A 20,637-nucleotide genomic window follows, 5' to 3' on the forward strand; every position below is an offset into this window, starting at 1 on the left:
ATCAATTCTCAAAAAGAGTGAATGAATTGTGGCCTATGCGTTTATTGAAATAATATATCCAGCTGTTAGAGGAGCGATAGCTACACTCGTGGCCACAGATAAATCTCATATACACAATACTGTGCTTAAGAAGGTTACGGGAGAACCTGTATAGCATGTACATGTACATGGCTCCATGTATGTAAAGACTCAGAACCGTGTAAACTTAAAGAAATTGGTCAAATAAAGAGGCTTTAAATGTTACTGTATAATCTGTACTTTGTAATATCTGATCATTGCATGGTTCACTAACCTCCAAGCTAACAGAAAATTAAGCATTAACTTTAGTGCTAACAAAAAATATCTGCTGTACCAAAACATTTAAAATTCACCTACAGAATTTTGGTATCTGAATAGAGAATCAGAAAGATTATTCTAGGCTGTCTCTGAGATGCCATTAGTGAGTCATACTTTGTTCTAAGTTCCTGCACTTCCAGCCGTTAGAGCATGAAGCACTGTCACCTACCCGCACGGGCTGGCTGTAACGTTTGTGGAAGTTCTGTCCGGCGGCTGCATGCCTAGACCACCAAAGCATTCTGTCTGGACTGTAGCAGCGGGCAAGGCTGAGCGACATGTCCAGGGCGCAGATCTCGGCTCTGGTGTGTGGTGTTGGCGGGTTCGGTGCTCTCGTGGCCGCCACTACATCCAACGAGTGGAAAGTGACCACCCGTGCGTCCTCTGTGATAACCGCCACGTGGGTCTACCAGGGTCTGTGGATGAACTGCGCAGGCAACGCCTTGGGCTCCTTCCACTGCCGGCCGCATTTTACTATCTTCAAAGTAGAAGGTAAATATTAGAGCTGTGTTTGGAGCTGGAGCAGATCGTCACCTTCAGGGCTGTGTCGGCCAGCTGCTGACAGCTGGCTGCTTGGTTGGATGTGTCAGTGCCGCATTTTGCGTATGGTAGATGGGGGCTGTATTGGCTAAAAGAATTAAATGATTGATTTAAACAAAGGAAAATTAAGAATAACCTTGTGGATCTTGTAGACTTGGCTGGTGCCAGGAATAGACTCCAATGGAAAGGGTGGAAACATCTGTGTTGACTTAAGACCTGGTTTTACTACCCGATGAGTCAGAGGGAAATCTTCACAGCACTTCTATCCTGTGTTGAGAGATCTTTCATTGACTTAGAATCTCCCACCTGAAGGATAACACTGAATGAAGGAAACAATTCAAATGTCAGGATAGTTCCCATGTTTTCTTTTCTAGAACCATGTTTAGTGATAAAACAACAATACCACAATGTTCATTAATTGGAAGAGCATGCCGTGAGTGCCCCCTTGGGTTCTTCTAATTCGCTTTTCATTCGTGTGTGATCATCCCCTTCCGAACTCTGGATCTGAAAGAGGACAGTTCTGTTTGGCTGGCTCTTTGGTTTTAAAGACATTCTTGCATTCTACAGGCCACCAGGGAAACAACTGTCATTTACTTTATAACTTTTTAATAATCTCCATCTGCCTCCCTTTGCTGAAAAGTATATACTTCTGCAAATATGCTCATGATGTAAGCTCATTGTGTTAAAAACTCTGCCCAAGTTTTAAGACACAGACTTCACAACCAAGTGACAAAACTGTACCTTGGCCTCGGTTAGAAAAAAAAAGAAAGAAAAGAAAAAAGAAGGAAAATTTTAACTAGAAGTCACTAAAGCATAATATTTTACAGGGCTTTGTGTCAGGTCTGCACATCATTAGTCCCCAGTGATTACCAGGGGGTAAAGATAGACTACTTTAACAAAGCCAGGAGATCACTTATGACAAGCCACGGGTATGCCCAAGTGTGGTTAGCCCAGGCAAGCCCTTGGGTAGCATGTGCTTTCCTAGAATCTGTTAGAGGAATCGCCGTTGTCTTCCTAGCCAGTGCTGACTTCCTCGATAGAAAACTTCCCTTGGAGCAGAGAGGAAAAGGAGAGTGTGTAGACATGACTGCTCTGCACACCTCTGTGAGCCTTTCTTTTTCCAGACTTCTTAGCCAATCTCCACCTTGAGCAGCATGTGGGTAGCTCTGTTTCTTTGTTCTTAACTAAATATGTACTTTTAAAGTACATCATCTTATTGTGCCTTATTCTATGTGCCTAAATGAAACCTAGTTACTGAGAAAAACACATGCTCAATCTTGGCTTCAACGTGGCTTAAAGAACCATGACAGATTTCTCTATGACTTCAGTGGCTCTTTCCCGAATACACCTTAGAAAACACACAGCTTGCCGGGCGGTGGTGGCGCACGCCTTTAATCCCAGCACTCGGGAGGCAGAGGCAGGCGGATCTTTGTGAGTTCGAGGCCAGCCTGGGCTACCAAGTGAGTTCCAGGAAAGGCGCAAAGCTACACAGAGAAACCCTGTCTCGAAAAAACAAAAAAAAAAAAAAAAAAAACAAAAAAAAACAAAAAAAAAAAAAGAAAACACACAGCTAGGAATGTTATTACTAAGCAGGGTTGACAGTGATCCAAATAATAGTCTACACTTAAAACTTACTTTTAAATTTTTGAAACATTTATCAACATTGTCATCATCATCATCGTGTATATACACAATGCGTGTGTGTATATGTGTGTATATGTGTGCGCATGCACAGTTACACACATGCCAAAGCACATGTGTGAGGTCAAAGAAGTCTTTACAAAGTCACTCAATCCTCCTTTACTTTGGTTTTGGGGACCTCAGATAGGGTGCCAGTCTTCTACAGCAAACAGCTTTACCTGCCAAGGCTTCTCATGGGCCCCTGAAACTTTATTTTTAAGTTGATCTTGCTTCTTGATAATGAAAATTAACAATGTTCTAGATCTGCTGTAAACCCTTTGCACAGAGGTGGTTTGAACTTTTGGCTCAGTGTTCCCATCAGAGTACCTAAGGTGACAGGTGGGGTGGCTCAGGCCTACAATCCCAGCACTCAGGAGGCTGAGGCAGGAAGACTGTCATGAGCTACACAGTGAGACCTTGTCTCAAAAATCCAGTTCTTGATACCCATAGATTAGTGCATCTCTCAACTCTCAGAGGAGAAGCTCCTTTTATAGGAAATGGTGACTAATTCAGAGACCAACAACAGGTCAATGTCAAGAGAGAGGTTGGACTTATGCCCAGCTGTAACAGGACCTCTACAGCACACCCACTCTACCTCAAGGCTCAGGGCTCATGGCAGAAGAGGGGATTGAAAGGTTGTAAGGGCCTGAAGGAGTGAATGTATTGAAACAGTGGTTGCTGGATGTGGCAGCTCAGTGGTGCACATAGCACACAATGGCTGGGACTGTGTGCACAAGATCAAGCCAGCCAAAATGCCAGCATGGATGGGGAAGGACCTGTGAAGTCCCACCCTATCCGAGGGGCTATCAGTAGTTGATGTCTGCTGGGAAAGGGACGGTCAGTCTTCCTCAGGGATGCAGGCCATGAGAGGATGCACATGTTCCAATAGATGGTCTCACACCCATGAGCATCAGGTCTCACTAAATGGACTCAGTGAATAACTTGAGAGAGAGAGAGAGAGAGAGAGAGAGAGAGAGAGAGAGAGAGAGAGAGAGAGAGAGAGAGAGACTGCAAACACATATAGTTGGGGTGGAGAAGAGGGGATGGGGAGAAACTGGAGGGGAAGGAATGGGGATAGATAGGATCCAAACACATGTGATTGTGAACACTAAATAAATAAAAATTCAGTTACTGCAGAAAACTATCTTCAGCGTCAGGATTATTGTAATCTACCAGTGATTCGAGGTTCACAGGAAGATGCACATGCATGTGCCATATGCAAATACTGTGCCCTTTGTATAAGGGATCTGTGCGCTCCCAGATTTTAGTGTTGATTCCTATTTCCGCAGAAGCCTTAAGTTTCCTAATCACATCAAGAGCACAGCTGGAAGAGCTGGCTGTTTTCCCCCTCGTTTCCACTGCAACAAGCACCAGAGAAGCAGGAAACTTGCACACAGACACAGGAACCATGAGTTGAGAAAAGGTGACGAGGAAGGAAAATAGTTGTACCATTTTAAATAAAAAATATTCAACCTTATTTTGACAGCTCAATACAAACTTTCTTAGCTTTCACCTAGATAAAGCTGCCTCTGAAACAAAACCCAACAGTAGGGAAAATGCTTGAAAAGTGTCAGTGTCCTCTCCTGCTGACTGCGTGGCTTCATGGACCCCCTTCTTTGTATGCAGCATGCTCCAGGACAGCCACTGTGTTCAATAGAATGCTTTAGGTTAATAATGATTCCATCCTGTAAAGATCTGATGTGAAGACTTGGCCAGTGTATTCAGAAACCATTGAGGTTGGTAGTTGCTCTGTATATAGTAAAGGTTTGATGTAAAACTGTCACCACAGTGTTTGAGGGAATTGTTTAGCTCTGCTGTGATTCCATCCTATAAAAATTTGATGCAAAAATCTATAGCTTTGAAGGTGTGGCCATTCTTTGGATGTGGAACATACATAGTTATTGTAAAGAGTATGGGCCATTTCCAACAACAGTCTTGAGAAAATACACACACATAATTAATATAAGCTTCTGAGTGATTATTTTATAAGCGGATGCGAGGTCCATGGGGCTGGACAAGACCAGAGAAAACTTCAGCTGCACTTGAGCAACAACCCTTTGAGACTCATCTATAAATTTTCTCTTCCATAAATTGGGAGGACTGAACTCTAATAGTTTCTCAATGCATCTTTCAAACAAAGCCCAACTCAAGAGCATCACAGTGCTTCATTGCTGGTGTCCTCCATCCTCTTGGGCTCTTACACTCTTGCTGTTTCCTCTTCCACAGGGTTCCCTGAGCTCTGAGGGGAGGGATTTGATAAGACATACCATTCAGGGCTGACTATTCCAAGGACACTCTCTCTCCATGTAATGTCTGGCTGTGGGTCTCTGCATCTGTTTCTATCTGCTGCAGAGGGATCTTCTCTCCTGATGACTAATCTATGAGTATAGCAGAATATCATTAGACGTCATTTCATGGATACTTTTTTCCAGACTGGTAGTGTTTGGTTTTACCCTGGGTCTCTTGGCTACCTAGTCTCTGGTTCTTGGTCTCCTGAGCAGTGTCAAGTATGGGTTCCATCTTGTGGAGTCAGACATTGGTTGACTACTCCCACGAGTTCTGCGCCACCATTGCCTTAGAATATTTTACAGGCAGGAGATTGTAGGTCAAAGGTTTCATGGCTGGTTGGTGTTTACATTTCTCTTTTGGTAGCCTGCCGAGTATCTACCCACACCAAAGGCACTAGAATGTAAGGATGAAGGCTCCATGTAGGCACCATCTTGACTTCTCCATCTTCAATGGCTTGTGTAAGTGTTGCCATCAGCAATGGGGCCCCATTGTCAGTTTGCAGAGAGCAACTCGTTGCCTTAGAAACAGCCTGGATTGTTTGGAGATTTCCATTGGGTTCCCTTGGCCAAGAACTCACTTGAATGCAACCCAGTCCTGCTACTGGAAGCCTCATTTTTGTGACAAGAGATGGCCAGTTGGGACTGAGTGAGATTTCCAACATTTAATCTATGTAGCAGGAATCTCTGTTCATGTCACCAAGCCTTGGCAAAGAGGCTGGAGTCCCCAGAAATGCTTAGGAAACAGAAGAGCATGTGTAATGCAGGAGAAGGAAATCCACAGATTACTGATAATGAATCTATTTATTACAGGGTTGTCTGGGGCATCAACTCACTGATACGGGATATGACAATTTCAGCCACAGAGTCCCTGGAAGGCTGAGAACCGGTATCATGCTGTTTCATGCTGCCTGGCCTGGTCTTCACCGAGAGAGAGAGAGAGAGAGAGAGAGAGAGAGAGAGAGAGAGAGAGAGAGAGAGAGAGAGAGAGAGAGAGAGAGAGAGAGAAGGGGCCTGTGTTTCTGCTCCTCAGGTCTTAAGCTAGCTAAGAGGCTATGCCCTAGAGGCTGGTACCCCAAGGTCATAGGTTGAACGAATACCAACTACATTTCCCCTTTTTGTCTAAATAAGAAAGTTCTAAACCTAATAGAAAACTATATACAATAAGAATAATTATCAAGTATTGTCCAGGATAAGGAAAAGGTAATAACAAACAAAAAACAAAAATGGAACTACAACTAACAAGAACAACGTCAAGTAAGAAATGCACTAAATGTCCAGGTCATAGGTAAATGACAAGTTATGGAGATTACTCCAAAACCTGTCCTATTCAGAAGAATTTGAATGTATTACCTAATATGCTCTCAGCTAAGATACGAGAGGATTGTGACTGTAACTATCTAGTCTTCAACCCGTCAAAGACCTGGGAAGGAAAATAATATTACCTGAGTGAACAGGGAGTTCAGGTGAGAAACTTCCCAAAATTGCAAGAAATGACAGAGACAGCTGGCAGCCTGGACAGTCAGTCACCCAGTGGATAAACAGCACCTATATCCCCTGGGAACTTTCTAGGAATACACAGTCTCAAGATCTAAAGGATCTCTGGGGCCTCTTACACATTAGAAGTTTTAGAAAACCCTCGTTTCTAGAATTCTGGTAGACTTCACATTTAGTGAATGTCTTACTCTCCCTGAAAATCAGGGTGGGTTTTTTTTTTGTTTGTTTGTTTTTGTTTTGTTTTGTTTGGTTTTGTGTGTGTGTGCACCCAAGCATGTGCATGCATTCTTGTGTATGAGTGTGCACCCAAGCATGTGCATGCATTCTTGTGTGTGAGTGCAGACATATGGCATGCATATATGGCATGCATGTGGCAGTCAAAGAATAGTGCTGAAGTGTCAATTCTCACCTCCTGCCTTGAGCAAAGCTCTCTTCGTGTTTTGTTTTGTTTTGTTTTCTGCTGCACATACCAGGCAAGCTGGCTCCTGAGCTTCTGAGGAGCCTCCTGCCTCCGTTTCCCAACTCCCTGTAGGAGTGTTGGGATTGCGGACACAAGGATGGCGCCTCTGGCTTCTCTGTGAGTTCTGGGGATTCAAGCTCAGGTCTTTACACTTACACACAAGCACTTTTGCTCACTGACCCATCTTCCCAGCCTTCAGGATTCTTCTTATATGGTAATTACTTGACACAACTCAGGCAAAAGACACTGTTACTCTGCCTGACACCAAGACAGTTCCCCATAAGCAGCGACAACTGCCTCTATGAATACCTCTTTAGTTCTTTGAAACTCCACGTCTCAAGTGGAAGAAGGTGTTTCCAACCAAGGCTTTAGTAACTGATTTTTGGACCTCAAAGCCACGGGAAGCATGCCTCTGGTTCCTGCAGCACATCTTGTAGGGGAGACGGAGGCAAGGACTCCTGTCATATGACATAGTCACATAATGTGTTTCTAAATGTCCTGGGATTGTTTTAATCGGCCGTGGTAAGACACTTGACACACAAATGCCTGCGACGTGTATTGGGAAGGCTTTTCATACTCACAGACCTTAAGAATGCAGGAGGCAGACATACCTGCAAGGCCTTATGGGGAAGTATGAGATTAATGAGCAGGCAGGAGAGGGGAACAGCGCACGGACCTGTGTCTCCTCAGGAAAGAACTGTGCTGGACAGGGTCATTGGCCTGGACACATTTTATATTGACTAGTTGAGAAGATTTTAGCAAGCTCTCAGGGCGGGGGCTCTCTAGTTCCTGGCAATTAGGAGCTTGGGGTGTCAGAGTTGGAGAAGGAGCAACCGGGGGATGGTTTTTGACTGGCTGGTTTGTAAGGCATGCTTGCAGATTCATGCATTGTGTCTGAGAATTACCTAGCTCTGGGGAGGGGTGTTCTTCACCTAGCCAGCGGAGCTCTCAGGTAACTACAATATAGAGAACACAGAAACCGAGAAATACAGACAACGCTGTGTCAACCCCAGACCCCGGGTCTTTGCACAGGTATCAGCTGGGCAGAGGTTCACTGTCCCGCGCCACCTTGAGGATTAATACACACACCTCACTTGCAGCAGCTCTTTGCTGGCAAATTCTTTTGTGTAAGGAAAGCTCCTGTTTAACTTTCCTGGGGTTCCTCACTCCTTGTGCATCGCCCAGTCACCTCTAATGAGTGTGTACTGCACAACTCTGCCACCCAACCCATCACAAAGTCTCCTCATAAAGAGAAGATACTCAAAAGATAACTTTTCAAAATATTTGTGTGTGTATGTGCCAGTATGTGTGTGCCTGCTCATGCATGTGTAAGAGCACATTTGTATGTAAGAGCAGATGTACGTGAGGGTCAGAGGTCAACAGCAAGTCCCCAGGATCCTCCTGCCTCTGTCTCCCAGCACCAGGCTTACAAGCGCATGCTACCACATACTTGCTCAGACACGGGGAGCCAGGCTCAGCCGTCACCCCTGCACAGCAAGCATTATACTGGCTGAGCCATCTCCCCCATGCCCTCAAAGGAAGTTTTCCAAGGAAACATTGCATTCATTCATTCATTCTCAAACATCTCACGTCTATACGTTTCGAGATATGAGATGCTTATTAGAGAAAACTGCATCATTCTTAATTGAGCTTGAGGTAATTAGCCAGCTGGTCTACAATTAAGCTTCTGTTAGATTTTTTTGTATTATAGGTAAGTTTGATTACCAAAGGTTGACAACTGGCAAGTGGCTATGTTGCCATGTTACAGATGCAAAAAGATCTTACGGGATTGAATTTGTTGATTCATGAATATGTCTTGCCATCAAAGCAATCACTAAACCTGTCATAGACTATTTACTCTGTTTCACTGGACAACAGGACATGGACCTGTTTGAGGATGTGTAGCACAGAGTGAGGCAGATATTCATTGAATATCAGCCTAGAATGGTTAGAGCTACAGGACAATTAGGTACAGGGGACACAGAATTCCCAGAAGAGCTGGTGCTGGAATTGTCTGCTGAAAAGGGGACAGAAGCCTGGGAGGGCAAGAGAGGAGACATCTCAGGCTAAGGCACCTACCCAGCCCCACAATTTATTAGCTGCATGACTTGGAGCAGAATGCTGAGAACTTGAGCTTCCTGGTCTGTAGAATGGGAGTGTTATCTACTTCAGGGATGGCACTGAGTTCATGTGTTGGTGACATGCAGAGCAATGCCTGGCACCCATAAGCAAAGGCCTAAAAACAGGAAAGAACCACATGTCCCAGAGAGCAGACCAGGCACATCTGTAAGACTGAAGAGAGGGCTGTAGGCAGAACTAAAGAGGAAACTGCCAGGGACATTTCAACTCTAAGAAGGAACAGACTTCACTTGGCATTGGAAGGCTACGAGAACAGGGTAAGCTTTGAATTCCTGATGGGATTTGGCTGTGGGGAGATTGGCAGGGTTTCCTATTAGAACCTGAACAAAAATAGCAGTGAGAATCTAGGCCGACTTCTGGAGGTAGAACTGATGTGTGTTCGTGACTTCTGAGAAACAACGGGGTTTGTGAGGATCCCTGCTGGGAGTTTGGTGACTGGTGAGAGAGAGAGCTGGCCACATAGCTCACCCCACCGAATCTCCAGTCCTTGACCTTGTACTTCCTAACATATGCCATGATTTCAAGTTCTCTAATTCTTTCTTCTTTTTAAAATACTCTAATTTATTCTTTGACAACTGCCTACATGTACAACATTACTTTGACTATATTATTATATATTAACTCCCCCCATTAACCTCTCTTACTCCAGCCCACTTATCTTATATTAGTTATTTTTCTGTTGCTGTGACAAAACAGCATGACTAAGACCACTTACCAAAGGAAGAGTTTGCTTGGGATAAAGAGTCCATGATGGCAGAGCAGAGGCACAGCCATGGGAACAGGAAGCTGAAGGCTCACAAGAGAGAGAAAACTAGACATAGCGTGAGCAGCAAGGCCTGCCTCCAGTGACAGACCTCCCACAACAAGGCCGCACCTCCTGAGTCTCCCCAAATAGCAGCAAATGGGACCAAGTATTCAAATACTCAAGACTTTAGGTGGGTACTTCATCCAAACCACCACACCCCTGGGCTCCTTCATAACTTCTGCTACTTTCAATCCTGTTCTATGTATATGATCTAATTTTAATTTAATTGAGAACTATTATTTCTTGCATTGATCCTGACATATATTAACATCTGGCTTTAAACCGGACATTAGCACATCATATACGCTAAATTTAATTAGGACTGATGGTGTAACCACAGGTAGGAGGTTATTTACTGGGTCACAGCTCTACCGCTGAAGAAAAAGACTCTCCCTACCCAGCAACTATGAACTGCTCAGGGAGGATTGGGTGTCTCGAACCCCTTCTCCATGATGGTGGATGGTCGACTGCCCTATCTTGTGTGGGTTTTGTGCAGGTGCCTACACTGCATTCCTGATTGCCACAGTCTGTCACATCCAGTCACAGCTCCTCCCCATCCTCCAGCTCTTCCGTTATTTCTGACCCCCTCATCTTCCACAGTGTTCTTGAGCCTTGAAGCACATGATATGGATGTTCTGTTTAGGACCACCCTCACCAGCCAGCTATACTAAATACTTCGACAATTCGTGAGTCTCTGCATTAACCACCACCCATCACAAAAAGACATTCCTAACTTCATGTTTAGTTTTGGAAAATCAGCTGTGTGGAATGAGACAGAATAGTCTGAGTGGATTTATTTTTTATGTAAAAAACTGTACACTTTAGAAGTTTAGTATAGACTGGGAAGGAGAATGGAGTAGTCATAGAAATAAACACAACCTTAGGCTGCCACTATCGTAACGAGAGAAACAAAATAGCCCCCCATGTTCTATAATGAATTATATTCTACTTTAATAGACATGAACATAAGCGATATCCACTCATCCAGAAGATCTAAACAGGAGCATGAGCTAGGCTTTGGAATAACCTAAAAAAAAAAAACTTAGTGTTTCATATGAGGAAAAGGAAAACACATGAAAAATGTAAGGGGTGGGAAGAAGAAACATGAGGTTTGGGGGTAGATGTTACAGAGAAGTTAGAGTTGGATTGCCTGGAGAAGTGATTTCTACCAGTGTGCCCCTCAGTGGGCTGGGTTACCACAAAGAAACGGCTGCAGGTACCCTGAAAACACCCTCTGTTGTAGTGTATATGATGTGCTAATGTCCGGTTTAAAGCCAGATGTTAACATATGTCAGGATCAATGCAAGAAATAATAATTCTCAAGGCATAATTTTGCAGTTTGGGGTTCCTAAGAAACCCACAGCATGTGCCACCTGACCTTTGCTGGAGATCAGAGACTGTTCCCAAATCCAGGCGCAGGGCTAAGCCGTGGGACGGGGGATACAAACAGCCGAGTCCTGCTTTTTGATGAATTGCTGTTGGTTGACGTTTATTTATATATACCAAATATAAATCCCGGATAAAACCAGATTGACTCTCCAGTAAGGAGGATGATTTTCTCCAGAACATGAGCTGTAGAGTGTGGGTGAAGCAGGCGCGGCCCTGGGGGCTGCTTTCTTCTTCTCCAGCCAGCTGTTCTTTCACATGCCCAGCAATCCCAAGCGGTTCCTGTCTTGAGATTCCTGTCGCGACAGAACTGACTCAGCAGCGTAATTAAGAACTGGAGATCAGCTGATGCCCGTTCTCCTGTCTGAGGCTGGCCTCACACTCTATGCTGTCCGTCTGGGTTTCAGGCAGGAGACCAATCACATGACTGTCAAATTGCCTGATGCCAGCCGGTCTGGAGGCCACCTCCTGACCGAGTACCTGCTCTGAATTCTATGATTAACCAACCTGCCTGGTCACCACATTTCTTCAGCCTGCTTAGTTCTCTCTCACACTACAATTTAGTTTTTCTCAATGGTGCCGTGGGAAGAGCTATTGGAGGGTGTAAGTGGTGAGAATGTTGGGGGAGATGGGGGTGGGTAGTCAAGACATTATGTGAGAGAGAGAGAGAAGAGAGAGAGAAGAGAGACAGAGAAGAGAGAGAGAGACAGAGAAGAGAGAGAGAGAGAGAGAGAGAGAGAGAGAGAGAGAGAGAGAGAGAGGAGAGAGGAGAGAGGAGAGAGAGAGAAAGAGAGAAGAGAGAGAGAGAGAGGAGAGAAGACAGAGTGCGCACACACACACGTGCTAGTCATTTATGTGATCCATTCACTTCACTTTAACAGTACTCAGGAGCCTGTGGTGGCTCCTGGCACCCGGCTTGGTCCTGGATGCCCGTGACAACAGTGCCAGTGAGGTGCCCTGCTGAAGTGATCTTCCCAGTCTGCTGCAATTCCAAAACTGACCCTCAGAGGTGGCTCACAAGTTCTCAGAGGCACGACCTTAATTGCTCCTCTGCACCTCTGCTGTCTGTGCCTTCAGAGACACCGACAGGGAGGGGCTGCCCTTACTCAGTGGTGATCTGACCAGCTTTCACTCCACGTCTACTTAGAATTACGAACAAATACAAATTCACTGTAGACTTTCCGCATGGTGCATGGGCATCTCGTGCATTTTCTTACCATGCAGCACCTCACACACACACCACTTGTCACGTAGCATGTCACATGTGTCATATAATTAGTCTCAGGTGGAAAGACAGAATTAGAAATCAAAGGTAACACGGGCTCTTGCTGCTCACCCTAGTCAGTGATCCACATGGAACAGGGATCAGAACGGAAAATGCAGCTTCCCACTTTGTCAACCTGACCATCCAGCACACCATCGCCCTGATCTACCAGGACATACCAGGACATATTAGAAATTGTTTTACCTGCCTCCAGGCCACCCAGATTTGCCGGCACTAGCTTTGGTACAGTCTGGCGTCTGGCCTTCCCCACCCCTCTCTCCTTTTCCTCCTGGGTTAGCTGTATGACCTTTCCCCCATTGCTTATGCTCCTTCTTACCGGAGGATTGGGCCGGTGACGGTCAGTTATCTTCCTTGCTGTTTGCTCCAACTCACAGTAGCCTTTCAGGACGCTTCCACACTTGGCCCATTCATCTTCATATCATAAAATCTTTCAGTTTAGGAGTGTGTAAGGCCTTCTACGTATTCCACATGTGTAGATGTAACCAATCGTATTATTAAAATAAGAAACACAGAGCCAAGGTAAAAGAGAAAAGCCGAGAGGTCAGAGCTCAGAGATAAAATCTTACCTCCTGCAGTGCTCCTAGCTTCCCCGAGAGAGGGAGGTACTTCCTGTGTCCCTGTTTAAATAATCTTTCTGTTCTGCCTTCTCATTGGTTGTAAACCCAACCACATGACTGCCTCATCACTGCCTGTAAGTACCGCCCTCCAGGTCTTAAAGGCGTATGTCTCCAATACTGGCTGTATCCCTGAACACACAGAAATCTACCTAGCTCTTCTAACCACCATGCTCTTACTATGGCTCTAATAGCTCTGACCCCAGGGCAACTTTATTTATTAACATAAAATTAAAATAACATTTCAATACAAATAAAATATCACCACATTTCCCCTTTTCTATTTTAATAAAAAGAAAAAAGGCAAAAGGTTATAACTAACAAAAGAAAAACTATATACAAAAGTACAATAACTATATACAATATATACAAGTAACAAATACCTAAACGATGTCTAGTCCATTTGTATTTGACAAATCAGAGAAAATAATTCCCTTATCTATCCTATTTTAGTAAGTCCAAAATGTATCTAATTCACTTTCTATCCTAATTAATCTTCAACTATAACTAACTAATCTTCAACTCCCTCAGAGACCCAAGAAGGAAATAATATTAGCTAACAAAAATAAAAACAAGAAGTGCACAAAAGCAGCTTCCAAAAATTTTGTGAGTTGACAGAAACAGCCAGCTGCCTGGACAGTCACCTGAGGTTTCTCCACAGTGTTGGGGCATCATCTTCAGCTTATAGGCTTATCGTATCTGACAGACTCATTTGTGAAGTAGGTTGTACACAAGGTCAACAGTTCAACCTCACATTGGGTGAGAGCAGTCCATGTACCAGAAACACCTGAATTCCACTAGTGTCATGTCATGATTCAGGATTTTAAATTCTGGAAATTGTTGATGGTTTTTGAATTCAGCTGTCCATTCTTCTTGGCTGTGTATATATGGCTTCATCTAAGCATGCCCTTCTCCACATCCCTCTATTAAATGCCAGTCTACTATTGAGAGGCGTGAGCTTTCAGTTGCTGTTCCATTGCACAACAGAAGCCATCGGCCCACTGCCTGTTCAGCTGCCTTCAAAGAAAAGGGCACTGTACCTTTTCCAGATTGTGAAGGCCACTTCAGGGATGGTGCCATATTGTCCTGGCCTCAGAAGATGCCGTCTGATAAAGCCATAACCACACTTGTTTTGGCAGGAATCGGTAGTCCTTTGTTTCGTGTTCTGTCTGTCCATTTTGTCCTGTTGATACGAGGATACTTTGTTGTCCAGTGGCTAACTTTTGCCACAATGAAAATTAACTCCATATGCAGTTTCTTCAATGCCCATATTTTCTCTGAAGTAGATTGGTACTGCCAGGAGCCGACATGTCTCAAAAAAGAAAATTTTCTAAGTTATTAAAACATTTTAAATGCCATATTCGGTAGATCTCTGAAGGGTTTGAAGATGACCTGTCTAAAATATATCTGCTCAATTTTTAAAACATATCTAATATGACTACAATTTCTATTGTAATGTCTAACTACTTTCATTTCTTTATATCCTAATAGTTGGTAATAATGTAAAGTATTTAAAACTAGCAATTGTCTTTTTCTTTTCTTTTCTTTTCTCTCTTTCTTTCTTTTTTTTTTTTTAACAATAACCTTAAATCTAATCTCCTTTGCTTAGCCTTTTTCCTAACCCTTGACAACAACTTGTAACCAACCCCCCTAAACAATGAAAATTATCCCAGACCCAAAACCCATTAAAAGAACCAAAAAACCACCCGCCCCACACCACTTCTTTGGCAATGTGGGTGTCATATTCTTAAAATTGCTTCCTGCTGGGTATGGGTGAAGTTATCTTTATCCTGAAAGAAAAATTTAGGTTAATTGTCAAATTCTAGGAAAGGTAACTATATCCTTCATTATTATCCAGTCTGTGTATAAAGCCAAAGTTCAGGGTTTATCTCAAGTCCTTATTCAAGTAGTCTTTGAGACTGGATCATCTCAGCTAGTCATCTCAAAATTGTTCTGAGCACCTTGTAGTTCAAAGCTGATCTGTAGATGATGTTTGTCAGCTTAGTGATATTATTATTGTCCACGTGGAATTGTTGTTGTTGTTGTTGTTGTGGGGCCCCATCTTCTTTCCGGAGACTTCAGTTGATGTTAGGCCTGGCCGTGATTTCCTGCAGAAAACTGATAAGAGACTCGAACACAAAGACATATATATGCAGCTAACTGAAGCCTTTTTTCTAGAATTAGTTAGTACTCTATATGACCATTCATATCTTAACAAAGTTTAAAATGTATATATATATTAATCTTGTAAATTTTGATATAAAATTTATACTTTAAGAAAAGTTTAAAGAATCAGAATAGAATCAAAGAGTTGAGATTAGTAATAGAATAGTCCCTTAATTAATTTAGCTTTTGTCCTGTCCCATAGCAGAAAATGGCTCTTTCTGGCATGATACAGGGAGTTTGCATTTTCCTTTTAACAACATGCTTGAGTTTGAAGAAGGAGAGAGCCATTCTCCAACTCCAAAGTCAGCTTTAAATTTTAATTGAACTGGGACTATTAGAAAACCAATAGTGTTAAATCTTTAGAGAAAAGCAGAAACAAACATTTAAGATGACATAAAATTTTTTAGATAATATATACCCATATGCCATATACTCCCATATACTCTGTTTCCTGGGATAGATGATTTGTCCCTTTTCTTCAGTTGTCTCATTTGTCTTGTGTCCTTCAGATTCCTTAACCTTCATTCTCCTAAAAGACAAAAACAAAAACCTTCCCCCAAGACTAATTTTGGGGATGTTCCTTTTTGGCAAGTTATTATCTGATTAAATGAAAAGACATGTGTTACAGGTACAAGTTAGTTTAAATTGGATGTTCATGCTGGTTGATGAACTATCACCTCCTCTAATTAAGAGGTTTCTCTTGTTCAAATCGAACCTTTATCAATTTTGATGGTACCCACAGCTTATCTTCTCCTATAGAAACAAAAGCAAAACCTCGTCCCCAACGTAATACATACCCTGGCTTCCATTCTGAGGTCAGCACATCCTTAAAGTATATAGGCTGATTTAATTCTGTAGTTTTTTCTATTACCCAATGTCTCTCTGCAGCTGTTGTTCCTTTCTCATTAGCATTCAGAAAATTCAAAGTTAATAGAGCATTATGCAGTCTATTTCTGGGGGTTTTTGTTACTCCTTTCTGTTTATTTAGCATATCCTTTAGAGTTCTGTTTGATCTTTCTATAACTGCTTGACCTGTAGGATTATGTGGTATGCCTGTAATATGCTTTATTTTGTAATAATCAAAAAACTGTTTCATTTTAACAGAGACATATGATGGAGCATTGTCAGTTTTAATTTGTGCAGGTATACCCATGATGGCCATAACTTCTAGCAAATGAGTGATTACAGAATCAGCTTTTTCAGAACTCAAAGCAGTTGCCCATTGAAATCCTGAATAAGTATCAATGGTGTGGTGTACATATTTCAGTTTTCCAAATTCTGCAAAGTGAAACACATCCATCTGCCAGATTTCATTCCTCTGAGTACCCTTTGGGTTACATCCTGCTGGTAATGGCGTTTGATTATAGAAGGAACAAGTAGGACATTTCTTTACTATTTCTTTGGCTTGTTGCCAGGTTATGGGAAAATCCTTTTTTAAACCTTTACTATTGACATGATGTTTTTTATGAAATTCTGAGGCCTCCAGCACATTTCCTATCAATAATTTATCAATCTCATCATTGCCTTGTGCTAGAGGGCCTGGCAGACCAGTATGAGATCGGATGTGAGTTATATATAAAGGATGACTCCTTTTCCTGATTGTATCTTGTAATTGAATAAATAGTGAAGTTAATTCTGAAGCATCAGGGATAAATTCTGCAGTCTCAATATGTAATACCACTCTTTCAGCATACTGAGAGTCAGTTACTATGTTGAGAGGTTCTGAAAAATCCATTAATACCAACAGAATAGCATACAATTCTGATTTTTGCACTGAATTATAAGGACTTTGTACCACTTTACTTAAATTTTCTGATTTGTAACCTGCCTTTCCTTGTTTGTTGGCATCTGTATAAAATGTACGAACTCCAGATATGGGTTTTTGCCGTACAATTCGAGGCAAGATCCAATCAGCTCTCTTTATAAAATCAATTCTGTTGCTTTTGGGATATTTGCTGTTAATTTCTCCCAAAAAATTACTGCAAGCTCTTTGCCAAGGTTCACTTTCTGTCCATAATTTTTCAATGTCCTCCTTAGTTAAAGGTACGACAATTTCTGCTGGGTCTATTCCTGCTAATTGACGAAGTCTCAATTTTCCTTTCCAAATCAAGTCAGAGATTTTTTCCCCATAAGTTTTTAATTTTTTATTTGGTTTATTTGGTAAAAATATCCATTCCAATATAATATCTTCCCTCTGCATTAATATTCCAGTAGGGGAATGCCTAGAGGGTAAAATAACCAAAATGCAATCCAGCTTTGGATCAATACGATCCACGTGCCCTTCATGTACTTTCTTTTCTACCAAGGCCAATTCTTTCTCAGCTTCAGGTGATAATTCTCTTGGACTATTTAAGTCCTTGTCACCTTCTAAGGTTTTGAACAAATTAGTCAGTTCATCATTTTTTACCCCAACAATAGTTCGTAGATGAGAAATATCTCCAAATAATCTTTGAAAGTCATTAAGAGTCTGTAGTCTATCTCTCCTAATTTGCACCTTTTGGGGTCTAATTTTTTGTAGCTCTATTTTATATCCTAAATAATTAATAGAATCTCCTCTTTGTATTTTTTCAGGAGCAATTTGTAATCCCCAGCAAGGCAAAATTTTCTTTACTTCTTCAAACATTCTTTCTAAAGTATCTGCATTTGAGTCAGCTAGTAAAATATCATCCATATAATGATAAATTATAGATTCAGGAAATTTTTTACGTATCACTTCCAATGGCTGTTGTACAAAATATTGACACAGAGTTGGGCTATTTAACATTCCCTGTGGGAGGACCCTCCATTGAAATCTTTTAACCGGTTGAGAATTATTATAAGTAGGCACTGTGAAAGCAAATCTTTCTCTGTCTTTTTCTTGTAAGGGTATTGAAAAGAAACAGTCTTTTAAATCAATAACTATGAGAGGCCATCCTTTTGGTAACAGAGTAGGCAAAGGAATTCCAGATTGTAGAGAGCCCATCGGCTGAATTACTTTGTTAATTGCTCTAAGGTCTGTTACCATTCTCCATTTACCAGATTTCTTTTTAATAACAAATACAGGAGAATTCCAAGGGCTGGTTGACTGTTCAATATGCTGAGCATTTAACTGTTCTTCTACCAGCTCTTCTAAAGCCTGGAGTTTCTCTGTTGTTAAAGGCCATTGCTGAACCCATACAGGCTTGTCTGTTAACCATTTTAAAGGTAGAGCTGTTGGTATTTTTGGAAGATTATCAGTTGTTGTGCCCTGTTCTTGTATAATATGGATGGCTGGTGACCACTCAAAATAATGCCTTCTAATATTTCTCTCAGAAACATGTGCTAGTTTATGATTTGTTTCTGAGATTGGAGGGATTTTAATCTGAGTATTCCATTGTTGCAACAAGTCTCGACCCCACAGGTTCATAGCTATGTTAGCGACATATGGTTTTAATTTTCCTCTCTGTCCTTCTGGACCTATACATTCCAGCCATCTTGCACTCTGTTTCACTCCAGATAATGTCCCAATTCCTAACAGTTGAACGTTTACAATCTGAAGAGGCCAAGCTGGATGCCAAAATTCTGGTGCAATTATGGTAATGTCCGCACCTGTGTCTACCAGACCAGACAACAAAACACCATTTATTTTTATCGTTAATTTTGGTCTTTGTTCATTAATAGAAGTTTGCCAAAAAATTTTCTTTATGTTTTCTCCTGAATTTTCTATTCTCTCTTTTTCATCATCCTGACCAGCATGATTTATTCCAATAGTCATTTGGTTATTTAATCGCTCAGAGCAGGGATTTCCTCTACAGCTGCAGGAAAGGTTTGAACTGGTTTTGCTATGGGGGCCTGCATGAGGCCCCTCCGGGAGTTTCCCGAAAACTGAGGCAAAGGATTACCCTGTCTGTCCTTTGTTGATCTACATTCGTTGGTCCAGTGTTTTCCCTTACCACACCTTCTGCATACTCCAGAAGGAAGGGGCATTCTGTTGCCATTGTTCCTTGAAGAAACATTGCTTCTAGGAATGACCTGTTTACAGTCCCTTTTAAAATGTCCTTGCTTTTCACACCCAAAACATCTAACACTCCTCAAACCTTTTGAAATTACTTCTCCTACCCACGTATCATGCTCATCAACCTCAACATTAATTGTTTCTCTAATCCAATCTTCCAAAGGTGCAGATCTTGCCCTTAACGGCCTGATTATTCTTTTGCATGCTGCATTCGCATTCTCAAATGCCAAAGCTTCAATTATTGCCTTACTAGCTTCTGATCCTGAGACCATTCTGTTTACTGCTGAAGCCAGTCTTTCTAAAAAATCTGTGAAAGATTCTTTTGGGCCTTGCATAACCTTTGTGAATGACTCAGGTTTTTTTCCTGGTTCATCAACTCTGTCCCATGCATTCAAGGCTGCCATTCGACATAAAATTACGGTTTGAACATCATATAAACATTGTGTTTGTATTGAAGCATATTGGCCTTCTCCAATAAGCTGATCCTGACAAACTTGTATTCCTTTATCCCTCCATTGTGTTTCTACGTTTCTAGCTTCCTCCTTAAACCACGTTAGAAACTGAAGTCTCTGGCTGGGTTCTAGAACAGCTTGTGCAAGGTCCCGCCAGTCCTGTGGTATAATCCTATTATATGTTGACCAAGAGTTTAACATTTGCTTTACATATGGGGAATGCATGCCATAAGATACTATTGCCTCCTTAAACCTTTTAAAATCCATCAGTTCAATTGGAGCCCAGATATTTTGTGTAGCCATTTGATCAGGCATCTGCTGTACGGTTACAGGATAAATTAAGGATGATTGTGTGAAAACAGGCTTTCTTTCTGTAACCTTATGATCCAAACTTGAACCAACTTCACTGTTAAAATTAACAGGTTTTTCTAAAGCTGTTATCCTGGCACTTAAATCGACTATCTTTTTAAATAGTAAAATGAGAATAAGCATGGTGATTAACTGCATAATTCCCATAATACTAATCTTTTCATATAGTTGTTCCATTGTCAGACTGCCTAAAATTTCAAACAAAACCCAATTTTCTTCCAATGTACACAGGAAACCCATTTTTTTTTTTTAAATGTGGAAAAAATTTGTCGTTTAAATAGTTTCCTTTATGACTTACCAAATCTGCGTAGAACAGTAGAAATCCGAGCGAATTTCAAAACAGCCACCTAGAGTCCTAGGTGTAAATCCAGAGAGAGAGAGAGAGAGAGAAGAGAGAGAGAGAGAGAGAGAGAGAGAGAGAGAGAGAGAGAGAGAGAGAGAGAAACAGAGAGACAGAGAGAAAGCAAGAGAGAAAGCAAAAGCGAAAGTGAAAGTGAAAGTGAAAGTGAAAGTGAAAGCGAAGGGGTAGCCGGCTAAAGCTTAAAGCCAACCACTTGTTCCCTCTTGAGCCGAGTCAAGGCTTGGCTTTACAGGCAGGGGCCCTGTTTAGCAGGGCAGGCCTGAGCTGTTTGTAGCACTGGCTTTAAGCAAGC

General features: G+C 42.0%; 1 protein-coding gene across 1 annotated transcript in view; it reads left to right on the forward strand.

The window, feature by feature from the left end:
* Positions 1-373: 373 nt before the first annotated feature.
* Cldn10 (claudin 10) overlaps positions 374-20,637 on the forward strand; it is a 102,282-nt gene continuing 82,018 nt past the window's right edge. The window contains exon 1 of the mRNA XM_006978751.4: positions 374-825. Within this exon, the coding sequence (XP_006978813.1) occupies positions 612-825 (214 nt within the window). The 5' untranslated portion in view covers positions 374-611. The remainder of the gene's footprint in view (positions 826-20,637) is intronic.

Source organism: Peromyscus maniculatus, chromosome 9, assembly GCF_049852395.1.
Source record: "Peromyscus maniculatus bairdii isolate BWxNUB_F1_BW_parent chromosome 9, HU_Pman_BW_mat_3.1, whole genome shotgun sequence".
NCBI classification, from domain to species: domain Eukaryota; kingdom Metazoa; phylum Chordata; class Mammalia; order Rodentia; family Cricetidae; genus Peromyscus; species Peromyscus maniculatus.